The 13,893-nt window shown below is 50.2% G+C and overlaps 1 protein-coding gene across 1 annotated transcript in view; it reads right to left on the reverse strand.

The window, feature by feature from the left end:
- The window catches only part of LOC144947430 (uncharacterized), a gene marked incomplete at its 5' end in the record, with an annotated part of 32,863 nt that extends 21,984 nt beyond the window's left edge, over positions 1 to 10,879 (reverse strand). Inside the window, 5 exons of the mRNA XM_078876677.1 lie at positions 3,525 to 3,608; positions 3,869 to 3,975; positions 6,141 to 6,249; positions 7,290 to 7,513; positions 10,674 to 10,879. Coding sequence (XP_078732803.1) covers positions 3,525 to 3,608; positions 3,869 to 3,975; positions 6,141 to 6,249; positions 7,290 to 7,513; positions 10,674 to 10,879 — 730 coding nt within the window. The remainder of the gene's footprint in view (positions 1 to 3,524; positions 3,609 to 3,868; positions 3,976 to 6,140; positions 6,250 to 7,289; positions 7,514 to 10,673) is intronic.
- Between the last annotated feature and the right edge of the window lie 3,014 nt (positions 10,880 to 13,893).

Raw genomic sequence — 13,893 nt, forward strand, 5'->3', positions numbered from 1 at the left:
GCAAAGGACTTGGAACAGAGTAATGAAGAGGATGAGAGTAGTCATCACAACAGGAGACGCCACCCTCAAATAGAGAGGAGACAGCCAAAGACACTCACTTAGGACAATTTGGGCGAACCTACCATCATGAGAAGGAGCCCGATAGCAGAAGGGATAGCTGGTGGTTGCTACTGGAGGCCATGGTGAAATAAGTGACTTTTGACTACAAAATGGGTGATCAAGACAAACTATAAGCTGTGGTCATATGGTTGTTAAGTTGTTTAAGATGTTTTTTTGTAAGTGTTGTGTTTAATATGTTAAGAATGGGTTATTGCTTAAGATGAAAAAAATGGTGTGGAAAAGTTTTCCAGTATGTTGGTAGGCCGATAAGTAAATACCTAAGAGCTAAATTCCACAGGGCCTTAACAACCTGCAAAGGATTTAATCTTGACATGTATTGGGAAAATAATCCTAACCATTTCTGGTCAGTAAAATGTGAAGCCTGGTTTAATAATACCAGAGTGTCTGGTAATTCCAAAAGCATAATACAATGTTTGGGCTCCTGTCTCTCTGTGCACAAAGAGTTGGAGCTCACCCAAAATAGAGCGCTTATGGAGTGGCTCTATCTTGGAAGGGATATCATCCCTAGAGAAATTGTTATCACGATTTCATAAACTCCTTTCATGACCAGTTTAAGGAAAAAGACTGCAAAAGGTTTGCAAGGGGAAAAATGGAGTGTCGAGACGACATTCATTCTGTGGGGGAGAGTGTAGGAATGGACCACTCTTTTAATTATTTCCTCGTGCAGCAAGGGAGTAAAGTGTGGTTTTGTGAAAGTCATTATGTGCTGTGCAGTACATGAATGTACGTGTGTACACCAGCATGCGATAACTGAGTTGGGCCTGTGGGTGGCTGGCAGGGTTCTTGATTAACCGGACTTGTACACCAGTCACGTGGTTGAGGATTGCTGTGTGTGACACACGTGCTGTTGCATTTTACAGGTAAAGCACCCAAAGGTTGGTTTTGATCATTATAGAAATGTTCTATACTTGTTCTAGACTTGTTCTAGACTTCAAGCTTGGCTTTGAATTGTTAGTTTGTGATATATTCAATAGGAGGGATTTTAGCACTGTGCACTGTAAAGGATGACGTTCTCTCGTTAATACTTATAATTAGCTAACCCTAATACTGTTTATTCACTAACCATGCCCATGCACCCAGAGTATGACTACTTGGAATGCTTTTGAGAATAGAACACATGTATAGGAGTAAGTTGTAAAATGGTGACAAGTACAGTACTATACTGTACACATACAGTACAGATAATGGGTGTAAGATACCGATATAAGTCGATGGTATCGATAGACATACAGCTTAGGATTAAAGTTATATTCGAATAGTGAAGTGCAAAGGTTACTGTCAAAGACAAAGATGGTTTATCAATAGTAGAATTGGGTTTAAGAGAAAATGGAAACTGGGTTGAGGATTGCTGTGTGTGACACACGTGCTATTGCATTTTACAGATTTACGACAATAAATATGTTTGCCCTCGACTTGGAGCACCGGCCCACGTCCTTCATTTCGAGTGTGCAACACAGGAGGAACCTCCGCTCATACACGGTGGGTTTATTGAACCAACCTCTCCAGCACACGAGCATGTCGGACCATCTGAAACGACCAAATGTGCTGTCAACTTCACGCCACCCGCGCCTCACTGATCAAATCCCTGCGCCACGCCGAGCGGATTCTCAAATCCACAACTACATGCAAATCTGTACGTTTTAACTCGGAATCCGCCGAGTGGCCATTTTGAGCCCTCCGCTTGACCACTTAATAATATAATTGAAAGATACAAACTTAATGCAACTTATCACAATAATAATATGGTTTTTCCCATTTTTTCTGGCAACAAAACGGAAACCTTTTACAAGCATTCATGTCTGCATTAACCATAATACTTGCAGTCAAAATGCAAACAAAAAACATACTATGATAATATATGCATTGGCCTTGAAACTGATTGGTCCACACCAAGGGACGGCTTTCTTTTGAGCCTCGACCCAATTGGTGCTCAACCAGAGGACGCCAAAAGGCGTACAGCTCAAAAAAGGTTTCAGTTTTGTTGCCAGAAAAAAGGGGAAAAACACAACTTATCACAAAATAACAATTTTTGTTTCATCACCAGTATTCCAGTCATCCATCGATTGTTACAATGGATGACTCCCCTGTGCATTCAAACATGCTACATTTACTCGTAAAAATAATATAATATGCCTCATGCGAGTAACGCCCTCCCATCAGGTTTCCCGTGCGCCCGTTAACACAATATTCAAAAGAAAATAATCTTATACCTGAAACGACCAAATGTGCTGTCAACTTCACGCCCTACACCTCACTGATCAATCCCTGCGCATATGGGATTAATTGCAGGTTTAGAATTATTCGTACTTTACTAAAATTTACTTTTTTAAACTCTCACAACCAAATGTAATCTCCAAAACCTTAAAGGTTTCCAGGTAGTACGCACTTTAGTACAAATTATTACTTTATCCTCATCAATTACTTTAGATCCAAGTGTTAATTTTGCAGTTACAAGTGAAATGTTTACGGAGCTCCCTCATTCAGCGTCTCACCTGAGCCACGCCGAGCCGATTCTAAAATCGGTGACGTAACACGCCTACTCGATCACACCGAATCGATCACACCGAATGGAATCGATCAGTGATCGTGTCCACGTGAAGTCTCTCCATCACACTGGTCATCACCTCAGCACTTTATAAAAAAATATGTTCAAAAGAAAATAAAGAGGTTCTAATAATACTGAAGCGTGAAAATATGCCCAATTTAACAAGTACATAACCACACAGGTTACAGAGACAGTGAGAGAGAGACACGAGGAGAGAGAGACACGAGGAGAGAGATACACGGGGAGAGAGGGGCCGTCCATAAATGAAGTCACGCGATTTTGGACGATTTTTGACCCCCCCCATCGTCACACGGCGTCACAAAAAGTCAGACCCCCCCTCAAATATGACGTCACTCAATCAAAAAAAACATGCTTCAAATCGCTTTAAACTATTGTCATTGTAGTGGGTATTTAATGTGGCGCTGCACTCTGATGTTGTAAGAGAAAACATAAAAAAGTCTATTTAATTAAGTAGAACGTGTTGTCTATATTTATTTAAATTTGCGCATTTTGACGTGTCGTCACATTTCTCAACCCGCCCCCCTCGTCACACATCGTCACAAATGTCTGACCACCCTCCCCCCCCTAGGTGCGTGAGAGAGAAGGATAGAGATATGGGGAGAGAGGGATACGGGGAGGAGATCAGGTTAAAACCCTAATCTTCGGTCGCCGCTGGGTGTTCACCCAAATGGCCATCGTGAATCCACCCACTCATATGGCCATTGTGAACCCACCCACATGGCCATTGTGAACCCACCCACATGGCCATCGGTAACTTACCCACTGACATGGCCATCATGAACCCCATTGACATGGCCATCGTGACCCCCCCCCCGCCCCACCGACACGGCCATCGTACCTAGGATGAGCCGCACAGGTGTCCGAGAAATGGGGGTCACGGGTCCCCGGTCCGGGTCCACGTCTCCCTCCAGCCCCTCGCCTACTACGGGGGCACAGGGGTAGAGGGTGGGGTTAGTGTGTCTCACTCTCTCCCTGTTTCTCACTCTGCCCGTGTCTCTCTCTGACCTCGTGAAGGCAAGTCCCCATGTCCCTGTGTTCCGATGATCCGGTGACTCTCTGACCCGATGGCACTGCGACCTGTCCCTCATTGCGCACATGACTGTGTGACCTCGTAACCCTGTGAATCTCTGACCCCGTGACCCCGTGTATATCTGACCCCATGTGACCCCGTGTGACCCTTACCCTGTGCCTGTGTAGGCGCTGACAATGTCCACAGCTCGAGGAGGTCAGAGGGCAGCGTCACAAGGCGGTTACCAGACAGGTCAAAGGTCGAGAGGTCAGACACGAACCTGCAACATCATCATTAACATCATCATCATCAACAACATCAACATGATCATCAACATAATCATCATCAACATCCTCAACAATATCAATATCAACAACATCATCATTAACAACATCAACATCACACCCTGTGTGTCTATCTCCCTCGCCATGTGTCTCTCTCTCCTTCCCTCGTGTCTCTTCCTCGTATACAGTGAGGGAAAAAAGTATTTGATCCCCTGCCGATTTTGTACGTTTGCCCACTGACAAAGAAATGATCAGTCTATAATTTTAATGGTAGGTTTATTTGAACAGTGAGAGACAGAATAACAACAAAAAAATCCAGAAAAACACATGTAAATTTTTTTATAAATTGATTGCATTTTATTGAGGGAAATAAGTATTTGACCCCTCTGCAAAACATGACTTAGTACTTGGTGGCAAAACCCTTGTTGGCAATCACAGAGGTCAGATGTTTCTTGTAGTTGGCCACCAGGTTTGCACACATTTCAGGAGGGATTTTGTCCCACTCCTCTTTGCAGATCTTCTCCAAGTCATTAAGGTTTCGAGGCTGACGTTTGGCAACTCGGACCTTCAGCTCCCTCCACAGAGTTTCTATGAGATTAAGGTCTGGAGACTGGCTAGGCCACTCCAGGACCTTAATGTGCTTCTTCTTGAGCCACTCCTTTGTTGCCTTGGCCGTGTGTTTTGGGTCATTTTCATGCTGGAATACCCATCCACGACCCATTTTCAATGCCCTGGCTGAGAGAAGGAGGTTCTCACCCAAGATTTGACGGTATATGGCCCCGTCCATCGTCCCTTTGATGCGGTGAAGTTGTCCTGTCCCCTTAGCAAAAAAATACCCCCAAAGCATAAAGTTTCCACCTCCATGTTTGACGGTGGGGATGGTGTTCTTGGGGTCATAGGCAGCATTCCTCCTCCTCCAAACACGGCGAGTTGAGTTGATGCCAAAGAGCTCCATTTTGGTCTCATCTGACCACAACACTTTCATCCAGTTGTCCTCTGAATCATTCAGATGTTCATTGGAAAACTTCAGACGGGCATGTATATGTGCTTTTTTGAGCAGGGGGACCTTGCGGGCGCTGCAGGATTTCAGTCCTTCACGGCGTAGTGTGTTACCAACTGTTTTCTTGGTGATTATAGTCCCAGCTGCCTTGAGATCATTGACAAGATCCTCCCGTGTAGTTCTGGGCTGATTCCTCACCGTTCTCATGATCATTGCAACTCCACGAGGTGAGATCTTGCATGGATCCCCAGGCCGAGGGAGATTGACAGTTCTTTTGTGTTTCTTCCATTTGCGAATAATCGCACCAACTGTTGTCACCTTCTCACCAAGCTGCTTGGCGATGGTCTTGTAGCCCATTCCAGCCTTGTGTAGGTCTACAATCTTGTCCCTGACATCCTTGGAGAGCTCTTTGGTCTTGGCCATGGTGGAGAGTTTGGAATCTGATTGATTGCTTCTGTGAACAGGTGTCTTGTATACAGGTAACAAGCTGAGATTAGGAGCACTCCCTTTAAGAGTATGCTCCTAATCTCAGCTCGTTACCTGTATAAAAGACACCTGGGAGCCAGAAATCTTTCTGATTGAGAGGGGGTCAAATACTTATTTCCCTCATTAAAATGCAAATCAATTTATAACATTTTTGACATGCGTTTTTCTGGATTTTGTTGTTGTTATTCTGTCTCTCACTGTTCAAATAAACCTACCATTAAAATTATAGACTGATGATTTATTTGTCAGTGGGCAAACGTACAAAATCAGCAGGGGATCAAATACTTTTTCCCTCACTGTATATGTTGTATGTATGTTGAACCTCTTTCGCACCGTACGCAGCCAACCATGCTAATTGGAGATGTGGGGGAAAGACAAAAAATGTACACACAACAAGAAATTCTAAAGAAATACATTTTCAATGTAGTATATTAGTGTAGTGTAGTGCATAGTAGTGTAGGGTAGAGTTCTGTAGCGTATACTAACGTAGTGTATAGTAGTGGTGTACAGTAGTGTATACTAGTGTAGTATATAGTAGTGAATGCATGTATGTATGTTGAACATCTTTCGCACCGTACGTCAAACAACAAACTAAACACAACAACAAGAAGCAGCAGCAGTTGTAAATAAATTAGTTTTCCCCCCCAATAATCAATCCGTGATTGTGTCAGTCACCGGGCTGACTCGGCAGGCAGGGAGCTGATTCGGTTCCCGTTGAGGTCGAGGAGACGCAGAGACGGAGTCTCCTGGAGACTCTCCCACGGGAAAGATGTGAGAACATTCCCTGAGAGAGGCGGAGGGGGGGGGAGAGACACGGGGAGACAGATCGACAGAGACAGGTAGAGAGTGACAGGGAGAGAGAGAGACGGGGAGAGAGAGATATATATGGGGGTAGAAAGACACGGGGAGAGAGAGACAGGGAGAGAAAGACAGGGAGAGAGAGACAGGGAGAGAGAGAGACACGGGAAGAGAGAGTAACGGGGAAATCTTTCATTCATGAACGAAGCAAAGTGCCGACTACACCGATCATCTTCTTGTTTCCTCTGATCGTAAAAAAGAGAGAAATGGGGGGGGGGGGGAGAAAGACACAGGGAGAGAGAGAGAGAGACAGATAGAGAGAGACATGGGGAGAAAGAGAAACGGGGAGAGAGAGATGGGAGAGAGAGACAAACGGGGGGAGAGAGACACGAAGAGAGACACGGGCAGAGAGAGATAGAAAGAGAGACACGGGGAGCGAGAGACACAAGGATAAAAAACACTGGGAGAGAGATAAACGGGGGGAGAGACACACGAGGAGAGCGACACGGGGAGAGAGACACGGAGAGAAAGAGACACGGGGAAAGACGGGGAGAGTGACATGTGTGTCTGTCCTCGAGCGCTCCGTGTCTCCGCATCTTCACGTCTGCGTGTCTCCGTGTCTTGTCTCCGTGTATCTGCATCTCCGTGTCTTCGCGTCTCCATGTCTCAGTGTCTTCGTGTCTCGCATCTCTGCGTCTCGTCTCCATCTCATCTCCGTGTCTCCGTCTCATCTCCATATCGTCTCCGTGTGTCCGTCTCTCCATATCTCAACTCCATCTCGTCTCGGTGTCTCTGCGTCTCGCGTCTCTGTGTCTCGTCTCTGTGTCTCGTCTCCATCTCGTCTCCGTGTCTCCGTCTCTCCGTGTCTCAACTCCGTCTCGTTTCCATCTCGTCTCGGTGTCTCGTCTCCGTATCGTCTCTGTGTCTCCATCTCTCCATGTCTCCGTCTCGTCTCCGTGTCTCCATCTTGTCTCTGCGTCTCGTCTTCATCTCGTCTCATCTCCATGCCTTTCCATGTCATCGTACCGGGCAGGCGAAGCTCCCGGAGCAGCTTGAGGTTGAAGAAGGCGCCGTGCGAGATGCTTGACAGGCGGTTGCATGACAGCGTGAGCGAGCGCAGCTCCGGCAGGTAGTAGAACGACTCGGATGGCACCCGGCGGACAAGTGTACGGGACACCAGCAGGCGGACAGAGTCGCCCGGCACGTCCCAAGGTAGGGTGGACATGTCCGGGTCCGTGCACAGCACAGAGCTAGAGAGACACAGAGACAGAGACAGGGACAGGGAATGAGAGACAGGGATAGAGAGATGAGGGGAGAGAAAGACAGGGGGAGAGAAAGAGAGACACAGAGACAGGGAGTAAGGGATGGACAGGGGGAGAGACAGGGATAGAGAGATGAGGACAGAAAGAGAGAGAAAAGGAGAGACACGGGGAGAGAAAGAGAGACAGGGAGAGAGGGACAGGGAGACAGAGAGAGAAGGTAGAGAGACAGAGACAGATAGACAGAGAGAGATGAATCTCCATCTGTTCCATCTCACAGAGCTAGAGAGGCCAGGGGAGAAAGGGAGAGGGATAGGGAGAGAGATAGGGTGAGAGAAAGACACGGGGAGAGAGGCAGGTAGGAGAACAACCCGGACGTAACCCGGCAGACAAGTGTGTGGGACATCAGCAGGCGGACAGAGTCGCCCGGCACAACCCACGGCTGGGTGGACATGTCCGGGTCTGTGCATAGGACATAGCAAGAGAGACGGGGAGAGAGATTGGGAGATGGGGAGAGAGAGATGAATGTGGGCGACAGAGGACATCCCTGTCGCATGCCAAGGTGAACAGGGAATGGCTCTGACTCCCAGCCACGTATCTTTACCCGGGCCTGCCCACCATCATGAAGGTCCTTAATGATTGTGAGCAGAGAGTCAGGAAGCACGAAGAACAGACCAGAGCCCTGGCCTATTGATGGTATCATAGGACTTGACCAGGTCAATAAAGCAGAGATGTAGGTCCTGTTAGAATTCCATACACCTGTAGTGAGTCCAACTGAGTCGCAGACGTTATTCTTTAGAGGCAACACATTTATCTAACATCAGCACGTTAACACAAAGGGGTAACTGCCCCTTTACCAGATACAGCCTACGGTGGTGAACACCCAGCTAACTACACTATACGTAGGGGTTACAGCTACGAAGGTACGGACCCTCACTCGGGTCCCCAACCAAGTGTTGATGCCTCATAGAACGTAGAGTTTCCAGCTTGTAGACGTAGAGCTTCCAGCTTGTAGAACGAAGCGACCCCGGTCCCTCTCAGGGACCCACCTCGGCCCCGCCCACCTTCTCGAGCGTTCTAGCTTCCTCTCGATCCCCCTCGAGAGCTCTTCCTGGACACGTGATCACACCCTAACCCCCCCACCTGGGGCCTTCTCTGTGGACAGTCCAGATCACGTATCTACAGGGTCAAGCAGAGTGCCATGGCCCTGGGCAACACTGCCCCTGGGCTGACACTCTCCCGCTCCCCCTTGTGGGAGCCCACACTACACGCTATGCGTGGTGCCCATGCTATTCCAGCGCTCACCAAGCCCTGCTAGGGGTGGTACTACACCCACCTACGGGGTGTATGCGATGACGGTGCATCGCACGCCGTGCTATGCTAGAGCCGGCATCACACAGCAACCCACCCGGCGCTGTCGGCGATGTAAGGACATCGCACGCCACGTCCCTCCCGGGACGGCACCATGCTGTGACATCCCCGATGTCACTACACATTTTTGCTGTAGCAGATGGAGAGAAAATCTGGCATCTGTGCAGGACCGCCCTTGCCTGAAATCACATTGGGGCTCTGAAAGCCTCTCCTCAGCTTGCCTGGAAAGGTGATGTTGAATCATTCTTGCCAGGACCTTTCCCGCTGCACTGAGGATGGAGATTCCTCGGTAGTTGTTACAGTCTGTGCAGGTCCCCTTCTTAAAAAGGGGGGCCACCAGGGCATCCTTCCAATCCTACGGAATCCGTCCAGTGGTCCAGACTTATGATGTCATGTAGGGCAGTCTGCATAGAAACACCATCCTCCCTTAGCAGTTTGCTTGGGAGATCATCTCTGCCCGGCGCTTTGCCTGGTTTCAGACTCTGGATTGCCAGTGTCTGATGGATGCTTCCCAATTCTCACTTGCAACTTTCATGAGCTATCTGAGACCAGGCCACTGTGGGCTTGAATTAGGTCTTAGATGGACACCCACTACCAGAGTGGAATAATGGTAGGCGCATCTTACAGATGACAAGCCGATTGTCAGTAGGCAGATCAGCTCCACGGTATGTCCTGGCGCCAAGGAAATGGGCCCGCATCCGCTGTTCCATCACTAAATAGTCCAGCAGATGTTCTTGCTTGGACCCGGCATGCATCCATGATGTGTGTTGGTAATGACAAGCCCATGGGCTGCACAGAAGTCTAGTAGCCTCCAACTGTCGCTATTGAGCTGATTTGGCCCATGCCTTCCAATCACTCCAGCCCAGGTGCCAGTGTCATGACCTACTTGGGCATTAAAGTCACCCAACAGTATGACTTTAGCTAACACTTGTGACATGAGGTCATAGAAGACATCTAACTCATCAGTCTTGCCTGCATCCCTCTACTCATGTTCATCTTTTGTCGGGTCATAAGCAACCAAAACCACCATTCCTTGCTTCAGGTTGATGGGGAGGCGAGCCCACAGTTCCCTGGGGCTTACAGATTCCTACACCTCACTGTCACTCTCCCACACTCCCTTCATTCTTTTGTTCAAAAGAAGAACCACTCCCTATTGTTTGGCAGTTTTTGCCCCAAGTAGAGGACTGTCCACTCCTCATGGTGCCTGGAGCCAGAGCCAGTCCACCGGACCTCCTGAATACCACAGAGATCCAGGCAATACTGGTCCAGCTCACGACAGAGGAGTGGCAGCCTCTCCTCTGCAGTGAGCATTCAAACATTCCCATTTAGCCACTCACAGTGCCTTTTTTGCCATTTCCCGAGGAACCCCGAGGGTGCAGTTTCGGTCTCCTGGCTCCGCCAAATGGGGTTTGGCCAGGAGACGTCATAGACGCCTATCCCCCTGGTGCCTTCAGTACAAGCTTAGTTACATTTGTTCCACATAGTTAAGTGATGCTTAGGTTGAATGTGGACCAGCCCCTGACGCCTGTCCAGAGCCCCCATTGGCCGCTGTGTTGGCTACAAACGCCACGAGGAGAATAGCCAATTGGATTTGGCTTCCCCCCCCCATTGCATTGTTCATCACAGCTTTACCATCCGGCACCACCAAGGAGGTAGGGGGTTGTTTTTCCGGACTGCTTTCTATACGCACCAAAACTACCACCACCAGCACAGAACCCCCACTCATGCACCAAGCCTTCCATCCTCTCATCACCACCACCAAGGCCCCCCCCCATCTTACCGGGTCCCCCTCTCGCCCCCGCGACCCGTGTAGACGCAGCTGCACTGGGCTGGGCACGCCGCCCCGGCACCACCCACCACCACCAGCAGCAGCAGGGGCAGGATCAAGAGGAAGAGCAGCAGAGAGGTCTTGGGGGACCGCCCGGGAGCCCGGAGAAGCCGTGGGGGGCTCCTGCTCGAGGTCGAGGAGAAGATGGTGGAGTTGGTGGTGGTGGTGGTGGAGGATGAGGTGGAGGGAGGGGAAGAGGTGGTGGAGGATGAGGTTGGGGAAGGTGAAGAGGTGGAGGTGGTGGAGGATGAGGTGGAGGGGGTGGAAGTGTGGGAGGAAGGGGAGGAAGAGGTGGAGATGGGGGAGGTGTTGGAGGAGGAGGTGTGGGAAGGGGGAGAGGTGGAGGGGGTGGTGGAGGATGAGGTGGAGGAAGAGGTGGTGGAGGAGGAGGTTGAGGAAGGTGAAGAGGTGGAGGAAGGGGTAGAGGTGGAGGTGAGGGAGAAAGGGGAGGAAGAGGTGGCGAAGGTGGAGGTGGTGGAGGATGAGGTGGAGGGAGGGGAAGAGGTGGAGGTGGTGGAGGAGGAGGTTGGGGAAGGTGAAGAGGTGGAGGAAGAGGAAGAGGTGGAGGTGAGGGAGAAAGGGGAGGAAGAGGTGGAGATGGGGGAGGTGGTGGAGGAGGTGTGGGAAGGGGAAGAGGTGGAGGGGGTGGAGGTGCGGGAGAAAGGGGAGGAAGAGGTGGAGGTGAGGGAGGTGGTGGAGCAGGAGGTGGATGGGGTGGGGAAGGAGCAGATGGGGGTGAAAGAGGTGGAGGTCACCATCCCTGCACGAAACAACCAGAGATGGAGGTTGATCAGTCAACTGTGGTGGTGGTGATGGTGCCGATAATGGGCCCTTGCTAACTACACCGCACGGATGTCGCGTCTCTCTGTCTCAGTCTGTCTCAGTCTCTCTGTGTTTCTCTCTGTCTCTCTGTGTTTCTCTCTCTGTGTCTCTGTGTTTCACTGTCTTGTCTCTCTGTTTCGCTATCTGTGCCTCTTTGTCTCTCTGTTTCTTTGTCGCAGTCTGTGTCTCAGTCTGTCTGTCTCTCTACGTCTCTGTGGCTCACCTTCTCTATCTGTGTGTCTCTGTGTTTCACTGTGTCTTGTCTCTCTCTGTCTCTCTATGTATGTCTCTCTCTCTCTGTGTGTGTCCCTGTGTGTCTCTCTCTGTCTCCATATCACTCTCTCTCACCTTGTCTCTCTCTCCCTGTATGCCGCTCTATCTCTCACTTACCTTGTTTCTCTATATCGTTCTTTCTCACACCTTGTGTGTGTGTCTCTCTCCCCGTGTCTACCCCCCGTCTCTCCGTCTCGCTTTGTCTCTCTGTGTGTGTATTTCCCTCGCCGTGTCTCTCTGTTCCTCTGTGTCTCTCCCAGTGTCCCTCTCTCTCCGTGTCTCTCTCACGCTCACCTCATCTCTCTCCCCGGATCTCTCACTCGCACTCACCTTTCTCTCTCTATCTGCGTCTCTCTTCCCGTGTCTATTTCCCTGTTTTGCTCACATTGTCTCTCTCTCTCTGTCTCTCTAACACTCACCTTGTCTCTGTGTGTGTTTCTCTCCCCGTGTATTCCTCTCTAATCGGATGATGATGGTGATGGTGGTGGCGACACAGAGAGAGGGCGAGAGAGATTAACCAGTCTCATCCTCTCTATAAATAGACTCGTAGCTTCTAGCCACCGTGCATACGCTAGTTGGGGGCTACTCTGCCTCCTCGTGGAGTCTGGAGTGCCCCATCTGTTGTACTGCACCTCCTATGCCCCCCACCTCCACCAAACTCACTACAGTCACCTGGCGTGTAGAAGGTCGCTTAAGGCATTAGACCTCCCTCCCCACCAACTCCGCCATTCAGCAGCGAATCGAGCGTGACTCTGACTCCTCTGTGTAGCCGTAACAGAATGTTGAGGCAAATGCTCCAATATTTGAGGCACCGCAGCCTCACCTTGCCCTATGCTATTATCTGGGCCGAGGGGTTTCCCCTCCACAAAGACCTCGCAGAAATGCTCAGAAAATCTGCAGAAGTTGTTCCTGGTGGTCGGAGGTCACCGTTCTTTCCCTTAACGGTGTTTTTATGTATGGTGGTGCAAGTTACTTTTTTGATGATAATTAAAGAGTGATTTGTTAATACTGGTAGGAACCACCTGCTTCCACCAGCCCACAGGGGATTATTGTGTCCGTCCGTCCGTCGTGCATCCAAAAATGGGAGGGGTTGGGCTGGGTGGAGAGGGGAGGGTGGGGAGGGGCTGGGTGGGGAGGGTGGGGAGGGGCTGGGTGGGGAGGGGAGGGGCTGGGTGGGGAGAGTGGGGCTGGGTGGGGGGTGGGAGGGGTGGGGCTGGGTGGGGAGGGGCTGGGTGGGGAGGGGCTGGTCACCCCGTGGTACCCTTATAAAACTCAACGTTTAACCTACTCACGCCGGCTTGTGCCCGCCCTCACATTCGGCCATATTTGCGGAATACACCACGCCGCCGTTGACCCTGGCCATTGACCGAGCAACCCAACGTTCCTACCAGCTCCCTCCGCAGGAATGTGTTGCGAGCAATTGAGGCAGATTTTATTTCCTCAGCAACCCGCGACCACCACCCATCCTTGCAGCGCGGCACGGCTCTCTGAACCTCCGAGCGAAGGCTGCGGTAAGCCTCCGAATTCTCCGACTTGGGATGCTGTAGACGGTGGGAGAGAGCCTGTCGCTTTCTCTCAGTCAGCCGGAACACCACCTCCGTCAGCCAGGGTTTCTGGGGAGGTTTGGACTGCGTACCCAACGCAGCCATAGCAGCTCTGCATGAGCCACAGTCCTGACACTCGCCCATTGTCAGGAGGAGGGGGAGGGACGGGACGATGCCAACCCCAGCTGCAAACAATAATGAAATTCCCGCTTGCAACTTTCATCGGCAGTGAGCCGAGACCAGGACACTGTGGGTTTGAATGGTGACTTAGATGGACGCTTCCAACCACCACAGTCAGTGCCGGATTATCGTCGTAGCAAAAGTAGCTGCATAATGCTACGGGCCCCGCACTTTCAAGGGCCCCGCGCTAAATGCTTTCAAGCTATCAATTCCGGTTCAGTGACTGCACTTGCTCTATTACTATAGTACTATACCGCCTTCCACTTTTATGAAAGACTGGGTGTTTAAGGTTAGCGATTTGTCGTAGTATCTGGCTGTTTAGCAAATGAAAAAATACAATAACTTTACTATGC

This window comes from Lampetra fluviatilis, chromosome 45, assembly GCF_964198595.1.
Source record: "Lampetra fluviatilis chromosome 45, kcLamFluv1.1, whole genome shotgun sequence".
Lineage (NCBI taxonomy): Eukaryota > Metazoa > Chordata > Hyperoartia > Petromyzontiformes > Petromyzontidae > Lampetra > Lampetra fluviatilis.